Here is a 21,472-nt window from a genome sequence, read left to right on the forward strand (position 1 = left end):
TTCTCAGCTTAGGTCCTATACTTGGAATTTTGAATTTCCCCAGCCCATTCTCCATGCATTAGTAACTAGCAGAGAGTGCTGCCGCAGTTCTCCAGGAGCATTATCCACCTCTTTTTTTGGTTTTTTTGGGCTGGTTTTCTTTCAGTGTATTTTACACACTAAAGCATCAATAACTATAAAGACTCAAGTGAGTTTTTGGCGGAGTTTATTATATTGCTCTGACCATTGAATCAAAGTAGCGGGTGAAGCCACACATTTGTAGTAGGAAAATTATTCCATTCTCCAACTGTAAAAAATCATGGAAAACTTCACTTCCATGTGCCAAGAATCACGGGCTCCAATCTGTGCCCAGCAACGCCTCAAGGCAAAGGGATTCCGTCAAAGTCAAGGGATGGGGCTTCCTGTGTGGAATCGAAACCTCTGCTCCAGATGTGTCTTGATCTCCAGCTGCTTGTTCCTGGGTGCTGGCCGAGGAATTGCGTGGGCCGCTGGATTTATGGGGGCAACAGGGTTTTGGGCTTCAAAAGGGGAAAAGAAAAAAAAGAGAAAATAAGTGAGGGAAAACAAGGGAAAATAATGGAAAGGAGAGAGAAGCAAAAGGAAAAGAGTGGGGAAAGAGAAGGAAAAGTGGGGGGAAAAGAGAAGAGGGGGGAAAGAGAAAAGAGGGCAAAAAGAAAACGGGAGAGAGAAGAAAAAATGGGGGGGGGGGGGAAGAAAAATGGGAAAAGAAAACAAAAAGGAAGACCAGAAAGAGGGAGGAAGGAAAGTCAATCAGAAAGAAAGGCCGCGCTGCCCCGGGGTGCTCTCCATGCCCCATTCCCGTTCCCGTTCCAGGCCCGGTGCCCGCTTCCCGCGCTCCCCTTCACGGCGCCCGCCGGGGGCGGGGCGGCGCCTGCGCGCGCGGGCGGGGCGGGTCACGTGGGGGCGGCGGCGGGAGCGCCCGAACGGCCGGAGCGGGGCCCGCGGTGAGGCGGGCGGACGGGCCCGGGGCTGCGGGGGCCCCGACGCCTCTCGGGGCTCCCCCGGCGCCTCCCCGGGGCGGGGAGCGGCCGCGGAGGCCTGGGGGGAGTGGGGGGAAAGGCCGTCACCTGTGGGGGGCCGTGAGGAGGCGTTAAAACAAAGGGCTGGAGTTGAGCAGAATGAGGGGACGTGGCGCGGGGAACCCAAGGAGTTCCAGATCGCCGGCGGGCGGTACCTGGGAGGTGCTGCTGGCCGGGCCCCCGGTAAAGTTAGAATCGTGGAATGCCGGAATGGCCATCGAGTTCTAGCCTGGCCTTTGACACTTCCAGGGATCCAGGGGCAGCCACAGCTTCTCTGTGCCAAGGCCTCAGCACCCTCACAGAGAAGAATTTCCTGCCAGTATTCAATGTAAATTTCCCCTCTGTCAGTTTGAATCCATTCTCCCTTGTCCTGTCACTATAATCTATAATATTCAAATTGTGTGTTATATTCCAAGTGTGTGAATTCCCTTGTATCCTTCAGTTTCCCATGACAGCTCCTGCCTGCCATCCTGCTCAGCAATCCCAGGGGTGGTACAAATCCTCCGCAGGGTCCTCCAGCCCTTTCCAAGGTGTTTGTGGCAGTCCGAGGGGAGGCAGGCTCTGGGGCACAGCCCAGCCCCAACATCAAGGGCTAGTTCAGAGGAGTTTTCCAGCTTTAATAACTCCATGATCCTGATTCATGTGACCACGTAACTTACTGCTAAGAGGGAACACTGAAGTGTTTGGTTCCTTCCAGGGGGTGTCCTGGTCCCTCGCTGCCATGGCCATGCAGATGCAGCTCGAGGCCAGTGCAGACACGTCAGCAGAGGAGGAGAGCTTTGGGCCGCAGCTCATATCCAGGTTGGAGGTAGGTGAGGAGTTACCTCTGGAGAAAGTTTTCCATATATCCACTACTCTTTTTCCTAGAATGGAATCCTGTAATGGTTTGGGTTGGAAGGAACCTTAAAAGCTCATCCCCATCCATCCTGGACTTGAGCATTTCCAGGCATGGGGCATCCACAGCTTCTCCACCAGGGTGTCACCACCTCCACAGGGAAGAATTTCTTACTAATATCCAACCTAAACCTTTTTCTTTAAAAACCAGGCGAAACTGAAAACTCTGCTGCTAAATTCTTACTTATGTTGTGTAAAAAAAAAAAATACCAACACGTGTCCTTTTTCCTCCCTCCCTGCTTCCCAGCAATGTGGCATAAATGCCAATGATGTGAAGAAGCTGGAAGAAGCTGGATTTCACACAGTGGAGGCTGTGGCTTATGCACCAAAGAAGGAGCTGCTGAACATTAAAGGCATCAGCGAAGCCAAAGCTGACAAAATCTTGGTAAGGATATTCTGGAACTTTAACCCAAGATATTCCACAAGTTTCTTTCTGCTGGCTGAAAGTGTTGTGGTGAATTTGGAAGGTCTCCAGAGGGCAGTGAAGGTGATGAGAGGTGTAACATGACTTGTGATGGGAAAAGGCAAAACACACCAGGACAGGACTGAACTGACCTGGTGGGGGACAAGGGGAGGATATTTCCATAAAACACACAAAAGGGATGTTGGAGCTTTTTCTCGGAGCAGAATTTCAGTTCTGTTCAGAGGTACCAGCTTGTGCAAGGTCTATGAAATGTGCATGGAATGATATGGGTGCCTCTCCACAAGGCAGGAAATATTAATTACTGGGGGGGTTAACGAATGGCATGAACTCTCCTGGCACTGCTCCGTTGGGTTTTTCCCTCAGGCTGAGGCAGCCAAACTGGTTCCCATGGGCTTCACCACAGCCACAGAATTCCACCAGCGACGGTCAGAGATCATCCAGATCACCACTGGCTCCAAAGAGCTGGATAAGCTGCTTCAAGGTCAGCATTTTATTATTTCTCTTTCCTGCTTAAGCTCAGTTATTAGGGTGGGGTTTTCCTGTGAGTGGGGTCCTTGCACAGAACCACATAAGGCAAGCCCTGGTTGGATGAAAGACCTCTAGAACTGCTCTTGAATAATTGCTTTTATTTTAAAAGCTGCAGAAATAGCTTTTAGTCCTTTTAGTCATGATGCAAGACCCAAAGCTGTCCATTTTTTGATGCTTCTGGTTTATTTAAGTCCGCAATGTGTTTAGGGTAAACGAAACCAGGCATCACCATCTCCCCATTCCTCTGGTAATCCAAAAATTAAAACAAGTAATTTTAGCTCTTCACCATCTTCAAAAACACACCCGAACTTCTTATCTACAGCACACACAAACCTCAGGCTGACAAGCAGTTTTCCCTCTTAGCTTTGAAACTTTCAGCCAAATCCAGTGTTTAACTGAGTCTCTGTGAATGTAGTATTTGATATGTGGGATACATAGATCATACCTGTTTGTAGCATGTGACCTTTTAAGTTTTATTAATAATTATTATTATTTTCCTTTCAGGAGGAATAGAAACAGGGTCCATAACAGAATTGTTCGGGGAATTCCGTACTGGGAAGACGCAGCTGTGTCACACCCTGGCAGTCACCTGTCAGGTGGGGGCTTCACCTCATTACAGTCCAATATTCAGACCCCACAGCCTTGGGATATTTGCTAATTTTGGCACTTTCCTTGACTTTTTAAGTGTTTATTACTGTCTAGAGGTTGCTATTCCCTAAAATATTAAAGGCTTGGACTTAATTTGATCATTTAGTTGACTCTCTAAACTTCCCAGCTCAAAGCTAAGCACCTGTCACCTTGTGTAGAATCATGAAATGCTGGAATGGTTGGGGTGGGAAGGGACCTTAAAGCCCGTCCAGTTCCATGGGCAGGGACATCTTCCACTATCCCAAGTTGCTCCGAGCCCTGTCCAACCTGGCCTTGGACACTTCCAGGGATCCAGGGGCAGCCACAGCTTCTCTGGGCAACCTGTGCCAGAGTCTCACCACCCTCATAGGGAAGAATTTCTTCACAATATCCCATCTATCCCTGCCCTGTGTTAGTGGGAAGCCATTCCCCCTTGTCCTGGCACTCCAGGTGACAGGTACTACAAAAGGAAGGTGTCAGAGATGGGGGACCAGGAATCTTTCCTCTTGCTTTTCCCAGCTAAATGGGACTTTAATCACAATAACTTGGGATGTTATTTGTTGTATGAGTTCAGTGAGGGTGTGTGGCAATATCTGCTGTATTTATGGATAGATTATTCCCTGTTCATTCCTTGCCTTCTCCTTTAGCTCCCCATAGACCGCGGGGGCGGCGAGGGAAAAGCCATGTACATCGACACGGAGGGGACCTTCCGTCCAGAGCGGCTCCTGGCTGTGGCTGAAAGGTCTGTGAGTGGAAGACAGGAATAGATGGACTCACAACTCAGTTGGAAAACGTTTTCCACAGGCCGTGGAGGTTGATTTGGCAGGTGTTCCCTTTGGAAACCTCTGGTGTTGCCATTCCTCTCCTGTCCCTGCCGCTCTCTCCCCACAGCTCTCGTGTCATTGTCCCTTGGCATGAGGTGATTTCCCTCTCTTTTTGCTACTGGAAGGGACTGGGAGCTTCCCAAGCAGCTGGGGACAGGACTGGCTGGATCCTGTTAGCTCTTTCTGAGGGGAATTTGATCTAACCCTGCTGGCTTCTCCTGCAGCAAGGACTGCTCCTGTGTTCCCTGTCGCCAGGGAATATTTGGCAGCCAAGCAAAGGAGAGGAAGTGAAATGATGTTTGCAGCAGGCACAGCTGTGTCTGTGCTGGCCGTGTACAGAATGTCCTTGGAATCATGGAATCCTTCAGGTTGGAGGAGCCCTCGGAGATCATGGTGCCCAACCGTTCCCCGGTGCTGCCGAGGCCACCACTGTCCCATGTCCCCAAGTGCCACATCCACACGGCTTTAAATCCCTCCAGGGATGGGCCTCCACCACTGCCCTGGGCAGCTGTACTAGGGCTGGACAGCCTTTCCACTAGGAGACTTCCCAATATCCAGCCTCAAGCCTCCCCTGGTATGACATGAGGCCGTTTCCTCTTATCCATTTAAAATGGTTCCAATCATTCCGTTCTCTTCTCATCACCACAGGTTGCATTTTTTCTGTTTTTATCTCTGCTGGGGATGTGAGTTTTTATTCCAGTCTTTTGCCAAAGCTCTGGGCTAACTGCTATGGATGAAATTGTCACCCAGGGTTTATCCCTTTATTTTCCCTGATTTTGCAGGTATGGCCTGTCTGGCAGCGATGTCCTGGACAACGTGGCCTATGCCCGGGGCTTTAACACCGACCACCAGACCCAGCTGCTGTACCAGGCCTCTGCCATGATGGCTGAGTCACGGTAATTACACTGATCTAAGGGGTTTTGTTCCCACATGGGATTAGCCTTTGGCTTCTCCAGGGAGCCAGCTTGCTCCATGGGCGCGTCTTGCTGCTGGAATTCTGGATGCCAGGGACTGGCTCCAGCTGATGTGGCTGTACAAACACAGGGAATTCATGGTTCCTCAGTGCCAGCCTGAGGAAGCTCAGTTTAGAACTGTGGTTAGAAACAGTGCTGATGATTTCCTAGCTCCCAGGAGAGCTGTGCAGGCAGCTTGGGATTGGAACTGAGACTTAACAGCCCTGCCTCCCCTTTCCCAGGTACGCGCTGCTGATCGTGGACAGTGCCACGGCCCTGTACCGCACGGATTACTCGGGAAGGGGGGAGCTCTCCGCCAGGCAGATGCACCTGGCCAGGTTCCTGCGGATGCTGCTGCGCCTGGCAGATGAGGTGAGCATTGACTGGGTTTAATGTTGTGGGTTGACGCTTGCCAAACGCCAGGCGCCTGTGACAGCCGCTCACTCACCCTCCTCTGCAACTGGACAGAGGAGAGAAAGTTTAATGAAGGGTTTGTGAGTTAAGGACCAGGAGAAAACACTCCTGGTGTATCAATCACCATACAGGGAAAAACAGGCTCAACTTAGACATGTGAAGTGAACTCATTACTAACAAAATTAAAGCAGGATCATGAGAAGTAAAATAAGCTCTTGAAAACACCTTACCCTCAGTTCTCCCTCCTCCCCAGCTCTACCTTCTATACCAGCGGCACAGTGAGATGGGAATGGGGGAGTTTGGTCAGTTCATCCACCCAAGGCTTCTCCCACTGCTGAGGGAGAGGAGTTGTTCCCCTGCTGCACTGTGGGGTCCCTCCCATAGGAGACAGTTCTCCACAAACTTCTCCGATGTGGCTCCATCTCACGAGCAGCAGCTCCCTGTGAACTGCTGCAATGTGAGTCCATCCCACAGGCAGCAGTGCCCCTCAAACTGCTGCACCATGGGTCTCTCTTCCACGGGGTGCAGTGCCCCAAGGACAGGCTGCTCCAGCCTGGGAGCAGGGCCCCTCTCTCCACCACGTCGCTCACAGCCTCCTCCAGGCATCCACCTGCTCCAGCGTGGGGCTCCTCCACGGGCTGTGGGTGGATCTCTGCATCCCTGTGGATCTCCATAGGCTGCAGGGAGGATCACCATGGTCCTCACCACGGACTGCAGAGGAATCTCAGCTGGTGCCTGGAGCACCTCCTCCCCCTCTTTCTTCACTGCCCTTAGTGTCTGCATCTTGTTCTCCTCATATTCTCACTCCTACTCTTTTCTAGCTGGAATTGAAGCTGCACCACAAGTTTTGTTTGATTTCTTCTTAAATCTGTTATCACAGAAGCATTACCACCATTTCTAATTGGCCCGGCCTTGGCCAGCAGCATGTCCCTCTTGGGGCCATCCTGGGATTGGCTCTGCCTGACATGGTGGAAGCTTCCAGCAGCTTCTCATAGAAGCCATCTCTGTGGCCCCCCCACTACCAAATCCTGGCCATACAAACCCAATACAATTGCCAAAGTAAAACTCATTGGTTTTCTTATAAACCCCAGCAAACTGGTCCTAAGGGCTTTGTCTCCACCTCTGCTCCCATTGGTTTGGAGGGGCTGGATCCCACAGTTATGGATACCAGGAGTGCCCCTGTGTCCTTTTCCCTGCTTTTCTGCTCTGATTGTGGGAATAACTGGGTTTTGGTTGTTTCCCCTGCAGTTCGGTGTGGCCGTTGTCATCACAAACCAGGTGGTGGCACAGGTAGACGGAGCTGCCATGTTTGCTGCAGATCCCAAAAAACCCATCGGAGGCAATATCATCGCTCATGCTTCCACCACCAGGTGAGACAAGAGATGGACAGATCCCAGGAGCTTGGGTTTGGAATGTTTTATGAAACTGGCTGAGCATCTTTTACTTCTGGGGGTTTCCATAGTCTGTCCATGGGAGGCCCAGCCTATGCTTCGGCTTAGTGCCACACTGGGCCCTCCGTCCGCAGGGAAATGAACATCTCAGGCAGTTCATACAGCTCTGTTTAATCCCTTATGGATTAGGATGATTTTCTGGGAGCACGCTGCCCATCCTGACCTGATTCCTTCCCTCTCCCTGTCAGGCTGTACCTGCGGAAAGGCCGAGGTGAGACCAGGATCTGTAAAATCTATGACTCTCCGTGTCTTCCGAGGCTGAAGCCATGTTTGCTATCAATGCTGACGGAGTGGGAGATGCTAAAGACTGAAAGCTCCTTTTCTTCCCCTGAAGCCCAAGACTCTGTGCCCATAAGAAGCTCCTTTCTTGGTGGCACCTTAGGGATACTTCCCAAGGCAGCGGGCAGAGGAAGCTGTGGTGTGTCAGCGTGGGAACTGTCGGGACACACCGAGCACAGCCAGAGCTGTTGGGAAGAGATTCCCTCTGGGCTGCAGGCACAGATTAGGTCAGTGGCTTCCTCAGCAACATTCCCAGAGGACCATACCCTGCGTGTTTTCCTGGATCCCACCGTGGACACGGTGCAGCAGAACCTCAGTGGCCACAGTTGGGAACTTGGTGAATTGGAAGCAAAGCTGAAGGGTTTGTCCCCTAAGAGGAGTGGTGATTTATAAACCAAAGCAGAGTGCTATTCCACACGAGGGATCTGGGATTGCTGATGGTCCCAATCCATAATCTTTCTGTTCATTTTCTTTTGGATGCTGCAGCCTGCTGGCTTGGGGGAGCTGTTCCTTTACATTTCAGTTTAATTTTCTGTAGTTCGTTAATACTCTCTGGAAATCTGCTTTAAATAAAAAGGCCCCTGAGGACATTGATGATGGCCCAGGTTCCTGGGATTCACAGGTGGGTTTTCAGAACAAGGGCTGTTCTGGCTGGCAGAAGCTGCACCAATCTCCTGGGAATCTCAGTCTGGGTTTGTCTTTTCTCCCAGTTCTCCTCAGTTTGGGGGTGCAGTGCAGCCCTGCCCTGTGGATCTCCTCAAAGAGTTTTGGGGGTTAAAAAGGTTCTTTTATATTCTGCAATATTTCTCTAGAACTCAATTAAAAAGAATAATAACATGTTGATGTGATCTTAATTGCTTCATTTTCATTGGTTAATTAAAGCAACTCATTGAGAAGGGGCTTGAGCACCCCTTGGTTGGAGCTGGCAGCTCTTCTTTATTTTCTCTTCATTCTTTTAATTTCTTTCAATTATTTCTTAGGCAGTTCTGCAATTAAGATACACAATGAGGACAACAGCATTGCTGCCCTGCTGGACTGGGAAATCCAAGTGCAATTCCTTGGAGAGATTGAGGGGATGGAGAGCTGAGCCTCAGGCTGGGTTTTGGCAGCAGGAATTCGGTGAGGAGGGGAGAGGGGAGATCCCCCCAAATTGGATTAAAGCCAGTTGTGCTGGGTTTGGGTGCCCCCACCCCAAAAAGGATCCTGGTTAAAGGGGACTTGAGGAAGCAGCGGGATGTGCTGGGGGGGCTGTGCTGGAAGCCCCAAACCCTGGTCAGGGATGGTGGGCAGTGCCAGGTCCACAGGGACACTATGGAGGGGCTGTGCTGGGATCCCCAAATTCCAGCCAGGAATGCTGGGAAGTGTCAGCTCCATGGGGACACTGTGGAAGGGGACCCTCTCCCCAAATTCTAGCCAGGAATGCTGAGCACTGCCAGACTTCTGGGACACTGCCTGATCCAGAGAGATTTCCCATTATCTTCTGTAGTGCTCAGCACCTGGCGTTTCCTTAGCGTCCCACAGCGAGCAGCTGGAATCACAGCCGATCACACAGAAGCCAGCCCAGGAGAGGAAATGAGCTGTTCCACAGATTTATTTTTCCCAATACGTTTTAATTTAAAGCAGAACACTGCCTGCCCCCCGCCCCCCTACCCGACCGCGTATCTTTTATTTTTGGGGTTTCTCTACGAGAATTATCTGCCTGCGATGTATAAAAAATTCCTCCGGCGCTGCGGGGACCGGCGGGGTTTGGAGGGTTCCGGGGCCGTGGCGGGCCGCGCCCGGAGCCCCGGCGGGGCCGCAGCGGAGCAGGAGCGGCAGCGCCGGGCTCGGCCCCAGCGCCCGTCCCGGAGCGACTCCTCCGCCCGCGGGGACCGCGTTCCCATCCCAGCCCCAACCCCGCCCGGGGCCCCGGCGGACAAGGGCAGGACCCGGACCCGAAGCCCCGGTGCCGGTGCCGGGAGCAGCCCCGGCTCGGCCCAGGTGGGAGGGGCGGGGCCGCGGGCGATGGTCCCGTCCCCATCCCGGGCAGGGCGGGGCTCTGGGGCCGGGCGGGCCGGGGCTCTGTGAGGCGGGGCCCGGAGGGGGCCGGGGCCGGGGCGCGGCTTCAGGGGCGGTGCCGGTGCCGGTCCCGGCTCAGGTGCGCGGGGCCCCAGCGCGGCTGCGAGGGCGGGGCCGAGGGGATTTAATGCCGGAAATCGCCTCCCTCGCCATTTGCTCACTGCGAGCGCGGTGCGCGCGGGAATTCCCTGTCCGGGCTCCCCGGGTGAGGCGCGGGGGCTTCGGCCTCCCCTCCTGTCCCCCCTTCTCCCTCCTTCTTTCTCCCCGTGTTCCCCTTCTTTCTTCCCTTTTCCCCCTCTTCTCTCTCTCCCCCAAACTCTCCCCTCCTCTCGCCCCAAACCTCCCCCCTCCCACACTCCGACCTCTCCTGTCCCTAACCCGCTACCCCCTTCTCTTCCCCTCTTCCCCTCCTCTGTCCACCCTCCTTCTCCCCCGTCCTTCTCCCCCCATCCAGCCTTTCCGTTTCCTTCCTGCTTCCCTCTGCACCCCGCTCCCCCTTCCCTACCCCTTCTCATTCCCCCGCATCTCTTCTCTCTCCCCGTTCTCCCCTCTCCTTCCTTCCCCGCAGCCGCGGGGCTCGGGGCGCCGGAGAATAAAGCCCAGAGGGCCGGAGCCCGGCGCCCTCCGCCCTCGCTGGAGCCCACACGGGGCGAGACCCGCTCGGCGGGTCCCCATGCAGTTCACAAGCACCGCCCAACGCCGCCGGGGCTCCGGCTTTCCCCACATCACACTGGGGGCTCCCGGGGGGTCGGGGCTGGGGGTCAGGGAGGGCCCCCTCCTTAGGAGGGGGTACCGGGGTGGGGTGGGGGTGGGATGGGCCCCTCCGGAGGAGGAGGGGTCCCGGGCGGGGGGGCAGGGTGGGCCCCTCCGGAGGAGGGGGTCCGGGGGAGGCGGAGGGGGACTTTCCCCCCTCTAGTCCCCTCCTCCGGACCGGGACTCCCAGGGAGGGCGGGGTCGTGCGTTTGGCCGGCGAGCTCTGTGTCTGTTCACGCAAAGTGACGTGACCCCCTGCTTCCCCCCCACCCGCCCCGCCCCCCATCCCCGGTCCGGAGGAGGGGATCCGGGAGGGGGCCGGGGCGGACCACGCCCGGAGGAGGGGATCCGGGGGAGGGACTGGAGGGGGGAAAGTCCCTCCTCCGCCTCCCCCGGACCCCCTCCTCCGGAGGGGGCCCACCCTGACCCCCCGCCCGGGACCCCGTCCTCCTCCGGAGGGGGCCCATCCCACCCCCACCCCACCCGGTACCCCTCCTAAGGAGGGGGCCCTCCCTGACCCCCAGCCCCGACCCCCCCGGGAGCCCCCAGTGTGATGTGGGGAAAGCCGGAGCCCCGGCGGTGTTGGGCGGTGCTTGTGAACTGCATGGGGGACCCGCCGAGCGGGTCTCGCCCCGTGTGGGGGCTCCAGCGAGGGCGGAGGGCGCCGGGCTCCGGCCCTCTGGGCTTTATTCTCCGGCGCCCCGAGCCCCGCGGGGGAAAGGGGAACAGAGGACGGGAATAGCGGGGCAGAGGGGGCGGTCGGGGTCAGGGTGTGCAGGGGAGCAGGGAGAGGAACAGGGGAAGATGGGGTGGGGCAGTAGGAAGGGTGGAGGAAGGAGGACGAGGATGGCGCATAGGTGGGGGTGTCAAGGTACAGAGGGGGAAAGAGGGAAGGGGAGTAGGGAGAGGTGGAAAGGGAAGGAAGGGTGGAGGAAGGAGGATTGAGGACAGCTGTGGGGAAATTGGGGGGCAGAAGGGGAGAGGGGCAGGGAAGAGCCGGGGTGGGGGGAAGGAAGGGTGGAGAAGGAGGGGGAGGGTGGAGGGGTAGGGTAGGGGTGTGTAGGGGGATAGGGAAGGGGGTCCGGGGGGTCCGGGAGGAAGGAGAGGAGGGTACGGAGGGAGAGAGCAGGGCGGTAGGGAAGGAGAGGAAGGGAGGGGTGGGAAGGGGAGGTTTAGAGGAAGAGAGGTAAAGAGAAATATAAAGGAATAGAAATATAGAGCGCGGCCCTGCCCCAGCCTCTCGCCCCGCGCGCCGAGAGAGCAAATGGCTCCGGGCTGATTCCCGGGGCTTTAATGCCCTCGGTCCCGCCCCGCGCAGCCGCTCTGGGGCCCCGCGCACCTGAGCCGGCCCCGCCCCGCCCCGCCCGCGCTCGTAAATCCCGGCGGACCCGCGCCCGCTCCGCTGTATGCGATGGATGCTCATCCCAGGATGCGGCGGGACCGTCGCTCGGAGCGCTGTGCGGAGCCCGGGACCGGGGCTGGTCCCGGCGCTACGCGGAGCCCGAGGCGCTACAGTGGGGTCGGGATCCGGGCCCGGGGATTCGGGTCCGGGTCCTGCCGGTGTCGGCTGGGGGTCCCGGGCGGAGCCGCTACTCCCTCGGCGGGCAGGGTACCGGTCCTGGAGCCGCAGGACCAGGGTGGGATTGGGGCTGGGATCGGGACCGGGATCGCCGCGGGCGGGAAGAGCCACTCCAGGATGGGTGCTGGGGCCGAGCCCGGCGCTGCCGCTCCTGCTCCGGCCGGCACGGTGGGGTCCCGCCGGGGCTCCGGGCACGATCCCGCTGCGGCCGCGGGGAGCCGGGGCCGTGCCGGTGCCGGGACCAGCAGGAGGGCGGCGGCTCCCCGGAGCAGGCGCTGGATCCCGGCTGGAAGCGGGCGGGGCGCGGGCACCGCGCCAGCCCCGGGACGCCCCCAACGCCGCCGCTCCCTCAGCGCCGCCCGCCCCGCGGGGCGCCCCCTGCCGGACACGGAGCGGCGGCGCGAGCGCAGCCCCGGTGGCCGCAGGAGGGGCGGGAGAGCGGATTGGCTGCCCGGGGAGCTCCGGGAGATGAGGCTGCTGGAATCTCAGCTGGATCAATGGAAAACTTTCTTTCCCTGGCAGAAAACAGGAGCCAAAGCAGATCCCTCCTGGCTGGGCTGGTGGGCAGCAGCTGGATGAACTCCGGGGGAAAACACCCTGTGCCTGCCAGGAGTCTGTTTTTCCTACCAGCTCCTGAGCAGTGTCAGGACCGCCATGAGGGAATTCAAATCCAGATAAACCTCACTGCCCACAGAATGAATAACCCCAACAGAGAAATGCACTGTTGTCATAAAAAAGCTTAAAGATCTGTTAAAAATGCAATGACAACACTGTAATGGGATTCCCAGGAACCTTCTTAATGCTCTTGGTTCCATTTTTTGTGTATTTTTAGTCCCTCAATGGGCAGCTTGTAGAACTTATCCTGGGATTTATAGGTTGAGCAGGGTTGGCTTTGGATTGACCTTCACCTCTGGTCCCGCTTTGTGCAAACACAACTCGGGGCAAGGTGGGTGAACTCAGTACCTCAGCTTTTCCCTCAAAAATATCCCCTATATATATGTGTATATATATATATATGTAGATGAATTCAGATTTTGCCCCAGACTGTCCACTCCTCACCTCCATATGCCCTCAAAGTGTCCATTCTGTTCCCCACAGGTGCCCTGGGGATGCCAGGGAGGTCCCTTTGTCATCCTATGGGGAACACCCCCTGTACCAGCCCCAGCCTGGGCCAAGCACGCTGCCTCACTTTCCCCATTCTGGATGCTGGCTCCAATCCAGTCTGAGTTTTCTCCTGGTTTCCATGTCTAAGGACAGGAACTTGTCCTGGTCAGGATGTAAGGCCTTAAACTGCACCTTGAGCTGGGGGGCTGTGACTGGGATTCCAGCAGGGAATTCATTGTTTTACAAATAAAAATTATTCCAGGGAGCTGCTGCTTCACCACACAGTGTCAGCAAAAGAGAGAAAACACCAAAAGTGTATCCAAAAACAAGGATGAAATAATTCCTCCTGCTTTGAGTGGGATCAGGGCTTATGCTGCCCTGGAATGACAAAGAACTTCTCCCTCAGCCCCCAGAGAGCCCTTGAAAAGCCAAAGTGCAAGCTTGTCAGGATTTGGCTACTTCATTTAAATTCCATTCAGATACTGGAATGGAAGTGTCCTAAAGGCACCTCCACTCAGACTTTAATTTTAAGCCCTCTACCACCAAAGAATTTAGATGTTCTTTTCTTAGGAACACCCCACCTCTGCTTCTTTAGGTGTCTCCATGTGGGACATAAATTAAATGTGGACAAATTTTAGAATGCAGCTTCCAAGTCAAGTTCGACTCCAGCTCTAGGAAGCTACTGTGACACAGATCAACCAGAGGAACATCTTGAAAAGAAATGCACACTCAGCAGCAGCCAAAACAATCACATTTCTGATTTTACCTGGTCTCCAGGTGCTCTGCCAGAGCTCCCAACAGCCATTCCCATTCCCAGACAAGCCCGGGCAGCACTGTGGAGAGTACTCGCAACGTCCATGAGGCCGAGGAGGCCGTTTTGGATGCATTCTTTGCTGCAGAATGGGAAAGCAAGAGTTTAGATGGGCATTACGGTCCCTCCTGCACCAAATTCCATTCCAGAAACATCCTCCCGCTAATCCAGAACTTCCCCCCTGCTCTTTTTGCACCACGTCAGGGCAGTGCCGCCGAGCGCCACAGGCACGGGACACCTCGGCATTCCCTGGGGACGGGGCCTGCAGTGCCGGGCGCTCCCACGGGGCGGCAGCACTGAGAGAGAAGGGGGGGAACAGCGCCCCCCCCACCACCACGGCGGGACTGCGCATGCGCATTGTTCTCTGCGCCCTTAGGCACCACGTGACCCGGAGCTTCATTCCGCTCACTGCGCACGCGCGCCCCTCCTTGGCTGCGGCCCCGCCCCCCGAGAGGCGGGTGGGACTGCGCATGCGCGGGCACCTGGGCTGCAGTACCGCGCTCCGCCCGCAGGCGGCAGCAGCGCGGCGCCAGCGCAGCCCTGGGAACAGCGGGGAATTAAAGAGGGAAACAGCGGGAGAGATCCCGAGCGCATCGCAAGACCTCTTCCTGGGGCTCCTCCAACCGCTCGTGCGTGGAAATCCGCGATTTTCCCAGTAACTGCTGGGAAAATGAATGTACTCCTCGTCTTCTGAGTGCTGCCGGTCCAGTCTGAGCACTTGAGGAATAAAATACCTGTTCCCCATGTCTCAGGAAGAGATTTTCTAGGTGAAAGCGCTAGGAGCAGGAGCTGGGCTTTGTCTCACCTCGCTGTGCTTTAGATGTGATGCTTCGTTTGGAGATAAAAGATAAATTCAGGCTCCGTCTTGCCACTCACCAGGGAGAGAACAGCAGCTCCTAAAATCCCACTCTGTGACAGATAGAATAAATAAACATTGATTTTTCTCCTGGATAACATTAATCATGGCTTGACAGAGTTACACCAGAGAGTAAACCAAAAGTAAGCGCTGCAGGCTCCTGACAAACGGATCCAAACCTAAAAATCATCATTATTGGATCAGCCTTAGCTGAAGGGCTGAGTTTCATCCCAGAACCCGACATCCTGTTTCAGATGTCCCAGGAGCAATGTGTCTGGTCTCCTGGTGCTATAATGAGGATTTAGAGCTGCTTTTCATCACCCACGAGGAGATGCTGGAGGCGAAGCAGCGTCTGGGATGCCAGGACAGTGCTGGAGATGTTACAGATAATGAAAATCGAGCAGTTTGGGGGCTGAGTCCTCCCCAGGAGCAGCATCCACCTGCCCAGACCTGGAAATCTGCCCCCCTCAGAGAACTGGCCTCGATTTCTTGATTCATCCAAGTTCAGCCTCACTTTTTTTGACTCAACAAACCATCTTTGCTTGGCGTGAAGGACCCGAGATAGAATGGAAATAAATTCAGTTAAAAAGCAGGGATTAGATTTCATCCCTGCTGCGAGGCAGGTGCTTGGTCTGAGCTCTGTGTGGAATACTCCTCCTTGTCCTCCTGGGGTATGGATCTCCATTGTGGCACCTGCTTTCTTACTCAAATTCCATAAGATCCTTGTGCAAGGCAGTAGAGGAGCTTCTCTAACTCACCAAGATCAGCCCATCCATCCTGGCCTTGGACACTGCCAGGGATGGGGCAGCCACAGCTGCTCTGGGCAACCTGTGCCAGGGCCTCAGCACCCTCCCAGGGAAGAATTTCTTCCCTATATCCAATGCAAACATACCTAGAGGAAGATTTTGGCTCCTCTTTCCTCCCAGGTGCAGCTGAAGCAGATTTTCATATCCTGTGATATGTCAGGTAGAATAAGACGGATCCACATTCTCACAGTAGCCCAGAAGAGGATGTGCCACGTCCAAATGAGACCCATGCAGGGTCACACAGAATCCTGGAATGGTTTGGAAATTGGTGACATTGGAAGCAGCTCCTTAAGAGGAGACCTGCACTGATAAATAAGCACAATTAGTTAAATAAACTCAATTAGTTTCAGAAAGTTAAATGGATACTTGAGGATTGATTTCCTACTTCTATATACATATTTATATATATATATATATATATATATAATTTTAATATGATTTTATATATTAATAAACATATATTTTAAACTTTAATATATTAATTTATTTTAATATATAAAGAAAATATTTATATAGAATTTATATATATATAAAGCATATTTTCTTAGAAAAACATATTATATATCTACAAATTTATCTCTTGGATTATGTAACCAATCTCTTGGCATCACAGGGAATTAAAAAGAACTGACATAGGAAATAGAGATTTGGGGATTGGGAGACACCCCATGATTTGGAGAAGTGTTCCAACTGCGAACTGGGATAAAGGGAAAACCCTTCAGGAACTCTCCTGCTGCAAATTATTTTTACACTTCCTGGTGATGATTATGATCTGAATTTAGCCCTTGAGGCTCAAATTGACACTTCAGCCTTGCCCAGAATGTGCCTGCTCTGAATAAATCTCGCATTTCCCATGTGGCCGTGTCACCCCGCCACCCTTCATCACCAAGAAGCAAGTGGAGAAATCCATTACATTTTTCCATTAAAAAATGTTTAAAATAGATCAGATGAGTCAAAGCCCCCAAACACATTGTTGTCTCCATCAGGGGAACCTGTGGTGACTCATTCAAAGCCCACAAGGAGAGAGGATGAGTCCTGGGATGAGATGAGTCAAGCCCTGAAACCTGGAATCAGGAATAATCAGAAAACTGCAGCTGGGGTGGAAAATCAACCTCGCCTGGGTGGAAAGAGACATGCTCAAGAGGAGATGATGTGGGAGGTTTGGACAACATCAAGAGGTTTGGAGGCCTCAAACGAGCCAGGTGTGTCTGAATACAACACACAGAATTATGGAATCCTGGAATGGGTTAGGTCAGGAGGGATCCTAAAGCTGGTCTTGTTCCAACCCCCTGCCATGGGCAGGGACACCTTCCACTACCCCAGGCTGCTCCAATCCCTGCCCAGCCTGGTCTTGGACACCTCTGCCAGGGCCAGAGAAGTTGTGGATGCCCCATCCCTGGAAGGGGTGACATTTTGCAGGGGAGGAGGGAGAGGTTCTTATTTAGGGACAAATAAATACAATAACAAATAAAATAACCTCATGCCTTAATTTTCCACGTTAATTAGTGTTGCATTAAATTGACAACAGACACCATTGAAGTGATTTCCAATCAATTTGGGTCAATTAAAATGAGACCAACATTCCTGATTGCAAGTTCATCCACGTGCAGCTTCAAGGGAAAACCGCCCCCTCCTAATCCAATTTATGACTCTCCCCATCCAGCAAAAAGTTGTCCCAAAACCACTTAAAGTTCCACCCCCTAGTTAATGGCAGCTTGAATCAAGATACTCACAGGTCCTTGAGATGAAGTCCACAAGCCCCATTGGTCCTGCCGAAACCAGGAAGTTTTTCCTGTTCCATCCTCTAACGTGGCTGGAAGATTTTAAGTTTTACACCTTCCCCACATGAGCAGTTGCCAAAGGGTCTCTGAAGCACCTGAAAACTGAATGAGCCTTCCCCAGAGGCCTTGGGGCCCATTCAGAGGGGGTTTTCTCTCCAGGGTTTTAGGGATGGGATCCCCATGGCACATTGGAATGGATGCCTGCGGAGCCAGAGCGATGCCACTCGTGTACACAATGGTGTCAGCAGGAGTGAAACAAAATCAAGGGGGTTTGTCAAACACTTGAGTCTGAGAGATTTATAAAGTTCTTCTCCATTTCTACATTACCTTTTAATTATACATAATTATATTTATATAATGTATTTTTATTTATTATATATGGGAGGGAAAAAACATTAAGTACTGGACATATTTAAGGAAATTATTGTTTTATCTTTGCAATTACCTTTCTTTCGTACTACACATTCCTTAGAGAGGATCCTAGAACCTGGAATTGTTTGGATTGGAAGGGACCTTAAAGAACATCCAGTCCCACCCCCTGCCATGGGCATGGACACCTTTTACTAGACCAGGGTGCTCCAAGCTCTGGAGAACCTGGCCTTGGACACTTCCAGAGTATAACTTGACCTGCTAAAATTCACTTCCTCTTTTCTCAATCTGGGTTTGAAAAAATAAAGATAAAATTAAAAATTAATAAATAAAATAAATAAAGATCCAACTGCTGCTCGAGTTGCCCACTCTGACCTAACAGATATGTGTATTTCTGGTTGAGAAATGAGTATTGCCGTTTCCTCCCTTCTCACTTCCCTCTTGCCCCCCACCATGCCGGCTGTTTACTATTGCCTGTGAAACAGGGTCAATTCCTCTTCTCCCCTCACCACCCCTCCAAGCAGCTTTTACTTCCCCATTCCAGATGAGTCAGAGACTCATTGCAGGGAGTCATCTGACAGTCTGCCGACACTCTTCTCCTGCATCTTAGTGGCCACCACAACCTCCACAGCTCTCTCCAGCCTGTCCTGCTGTCTGGGGCAATTATTCTGCATGGCAAAGGCTCGCTGTTTTCCTTTTTTTTGAAGTTTTTTCTGGTTCCCATTTGCCCAAAGGGTCCCATTTGGGACCAAAAAAGTTCATTTTGAAAAGCCATTTTGTACCATGTGCTTCAAAATTGGTTCAGGAGACCCACCTGCAGTCACCTACACCAGCCAGAGAATCCTGGAATGGCTCCGGTTGGAGAGGACCTTAAAGATCATCCAGCTCCACCCAGAAGGTCCAGGAGCTGTGGATGAGCCCTGGCAGGTCTGATCCTGCTCGGGGCTGAGCCCCCTCCATCCTCCTGCCCGCTGTCAGCTCTGCCTCTCTCACACCTCCTCATCTGGCGCTCGATACTGGCCCCACGGCCAAGCCTGGCTGACAGCAGGAGATGGATGGGGCCGAGCCGGCTCCGCGGGGCACGGACACGTGCGGGGGATGCGGGGGGAACCTGGGGAGGTGGTTCCTCCCTGCTTCACGTCAGTCCTGGCCCTGGTCCCAAATGCTGGAGCAGCCCAGGCTGCCCCCTTGGCAGCCCCACAGTGCCCAGGGACATGGGGTCCCCTCTGTGTTATGATGGACACAGGAAGGATTCGAGTGCCGAACTCAAGGCAGGACGGAAGGCTGAGTCCCAGTTGGGAGAAAATGCCCACCTCTGTGCAGAGCAGGGAGGGAGTTCAGGCCAGTGCCACCATCACTGGGGCACTAACAGGTACAGAAAGCCACCAGCATTCCCACAAGGACATCCCCTGGTCCTCCAGACCCTCTCCCAGAGCCTCAGCATCCCTCATCCCTCTAGAATACAATCCATAGCGTGCTATCAGACAGTGTCCATGGCCCTGGTGCAGTTCGGAGGGGAGTGGGGGGCTCTGGAGTAACCCCCCTGCTTTTCCCCTGTAATGCCTCACCCTGGTGTTGGTCACCTCCTGCAAATCGCCCTCAGCCCCACAGCGCCCGCTTGTCCCCATCCATCTCCCGCTGTCACTGCAACCAGGGGAACAGAGGGTCCCAGGCACCAGGGCAGAGACTGGACCCACCTGGGGGGGGTTATGGGGAGGGGGCAGCTCGTTCCTCCCTCCGGAGCCACAGAGGCTCTGCCGGAGCAGTGGCTGTTTGCCGATGCCTCAACACCTCACTGTGGTTTTCAATATCAGGTGGTGACGGCTGTGTACCAAGAGGGGTTTTGCCTGGGGGAGCCCCCACCTCCCCCCGCTCAGATCTGTGATATGATGGGACAAGGAGACCCCAAGAAAGATGTTCCTCCCCAGCCCGGGGCATCCCAAGCCCTGTTTGGGGACTGGTGGTGGTCCCAGCGGTGCCACCGCTCGCCTCCCGTCCATCATCACCCGCGTCAAGGCGGGAAGGCAGGCTGGGGAAGGGGGCTGTGCTCCAGCCCCCAAGGACCACCTCGGCTCCAGCCCCCGCCTCTCCATCCCTGAGCTGGGGCATAAAACCCCCGGCAGGCTGCGGGGACACTGCAGAGCCAGCGCTGCACTGGAAGGGGGCTTCGGTGGAGTCCCACTACCACCATGCCGGGGAATGGAGCCACAGACGCCTCTTGCACTCCCACCACACCCATGGCAGGTAAAACCCCCCCACGACAACACCTCCTGCACCCAGCAGTGGGGTCCTGTGGCATTTTGGGGTGTGGTGGGGATGGAGATAAAACTCCACTGTAGTGGGGGGACAGGACACCCCAATCCTGCCACCATCTCCATGGAGGGAGGGTGTGATGCACGGGGTCTGCTCCCCCAGACTGACACCCCTTCAACCCTCCACAGCCTTCCTGGGGGGCCCGGGCGAGGGGTCTCTGTGCACCCCCGGCCTCGGGTGGGCTGGCGAGGGGACAGGGGCCAGTGGCAAGAACCAGCGGGTGTGCCACGCCGCAGCACGGCTGGAGATGGGCAGCCTCTGGGAGGAGTTCAACCGCTTGGGCACCGAGATGATCGTCACCAAGGCAGGCAGGTGGGTACCAGAGTGGCCCGGGGGGCTGCCAGGGCAGGAGGGGGCACCCCCCTCCCACACCCCTCTCTGTGCAGGAGGATGTTCCCCACCTTTCAGGTGAAGCTGTCGGGGTTGGATCCGTTGGCTGACTATGTCCTGCTCATGGATTTCATCCCACTGGATGACAAGAGATACAGGTGGGGACGGGGCGATGGGGGCAGGGGGCTGGATGCAGGGGTGCTGAGCCCCTCCCCGCCCTGCAGATACGCCTTCCACAGCTCATCCTGGCTGGCGGCGGGCCGGGCCGAGCCGGCAGCTCCCGGCCGCGTTCACTTCCACCCCGACTCCCCGGCCAAGGGCGCCCAGTGGATGCGGCAGATCGTGTCCTTCGACAAGCTCAAGCTGACCAACAACCTCCTGGATGACAATGGCCACGTGAGGACCCTGCTGCAGGGTGGGCGATGGGGGGATACAGTGCACCCCTGCCCGGGGGGGTCCTGCCACCTCCTCTTTCCCGCCCCCAGATCATCCTCAACTCCATGCACCGCTACCAGCCCCGCTTCCACGTCGTCTTCGTGGACCCACGGCGTGACAGCGAGCGCTTTGCCCACCAGAACTTCAAGTCCTTCAGCTTCCCCGAGACCCAGTTCATGGCAGTGACGGCCTACCAGAACCACCGGGTGAGCGCCGGCTGGGGGGACACCGGGGCACCCTCCCAGGACTCCCTGACCCTGCTTCCCCTCTGCAGATCACCCAGCTGAAGATCGCCAGCAACCCCCTTCGCCAAGGGATTTCGGGGATGGCGACCCTGAGCCATGGTAAGGCACCCCCGGATGCCGCCCCCACACCAGGGCGAGGAGGTCGAGCCCTGAGCCCCCACCCCACCTCTCTTGCAGGTGCGGGGTGCCAGCAGGGTCCCTGCTGGGTGCGATGCCCCATGCCCGGGCCACGCCGCTGCCCCCTCACCCCGAGAAGCAGGAGAAAGGTAGGGGGGCTGCAGGGGGAGCCGAGCCCCTGCTGCTGCCTCTCCCCGCCGCAGGGGCTCCACGCAGCCGTGGGGCTCTGGCTGCTGCCCCCCAACAACCAGCAGCACCCCCCAGTTTCCCTGAGCTCCCTGCACCCACCTTCCAGCCCCTCAACTGCCCCCCTGGTGTCTATGTGGGGGCCAAACCCCGCACCCTGCCCCTACCCCCTGCCCGCCTTCCCCCCACTCAGCACTTACGGCCCTGCCATGGCCCCCACCTTCAGCTATGGCCAACAGTGACTGGGGGCACCCCCAAGCCCCCCCTGCACCTCCTACCCACGCAATGGCAACGC

General features: G+C 55.3%; 2 protein-coding genes across 2 annotated transcripts; both read left to right on the forward strand.

Annotated features, from left to right (window-relative positions):
- The first annotated feature begins 1,109 nt into the window (after window positions 1–1,109).
- RAD51 (RAD51 recombinase) lies at window positions 1,110–7,557 on the forward strand. The gene is given in 11 exon segments (XM_010405350.4): window positions 1,110–1,368; window positions 1,738–1,848; window positions 2,182–2,319; window positions 2,722–2,839; window positions 3,391–3,482; window positions 4,161–4,255; window positions 5,120–5,233; window positions 5,533–5,662; window positions 6,953–7,074; window positions 7,344–7,408; window positions 7,411–7,557. Coding segments are annotated over 11 exon segments (1,167 nt in total). The 5' UTR covers window positions 1,110–1,242; the 3' UTR covers window positions 7,467–7,557.
- Window positions 7,558–19,740: 12,183 nt separating this feature from the next.
- Window positions 19,741–21,419, forward strand: TBX10 (T-box transcription factor 10). The gene is given in 9 exon segments (XM_039552948.1): window positions 19,741–19,795; window positions 19,993–20,176; window positions 20,251–20,352; window positions 20,419–20,590; window positions 20,680–20,835; window positions 20,904–20,930; window positions 20,932–20,957; window positions 21,052–21,140; window positions 21,208–21,419. Coding segments are annotated over 9 exon segments (1,023 nt in total).
- The last annotated feature ends 53 nt before the right edge of the window (window positions 21,420–21,472 follow it).

The sequence above is a fragment of the Corvus cornix genome, chromosome 5, assembly GCF_000738735.6.
Source record: "Corvus cornix cornix isolate S_Up_H32 chromosome 5, ASM73873v5, whole genome shotgun sequence".
NCBI lineage: Eukaryota > Metazoa > Chordata > Aves > Passeriformes > Corvidae > Corvus > Corvus cornix.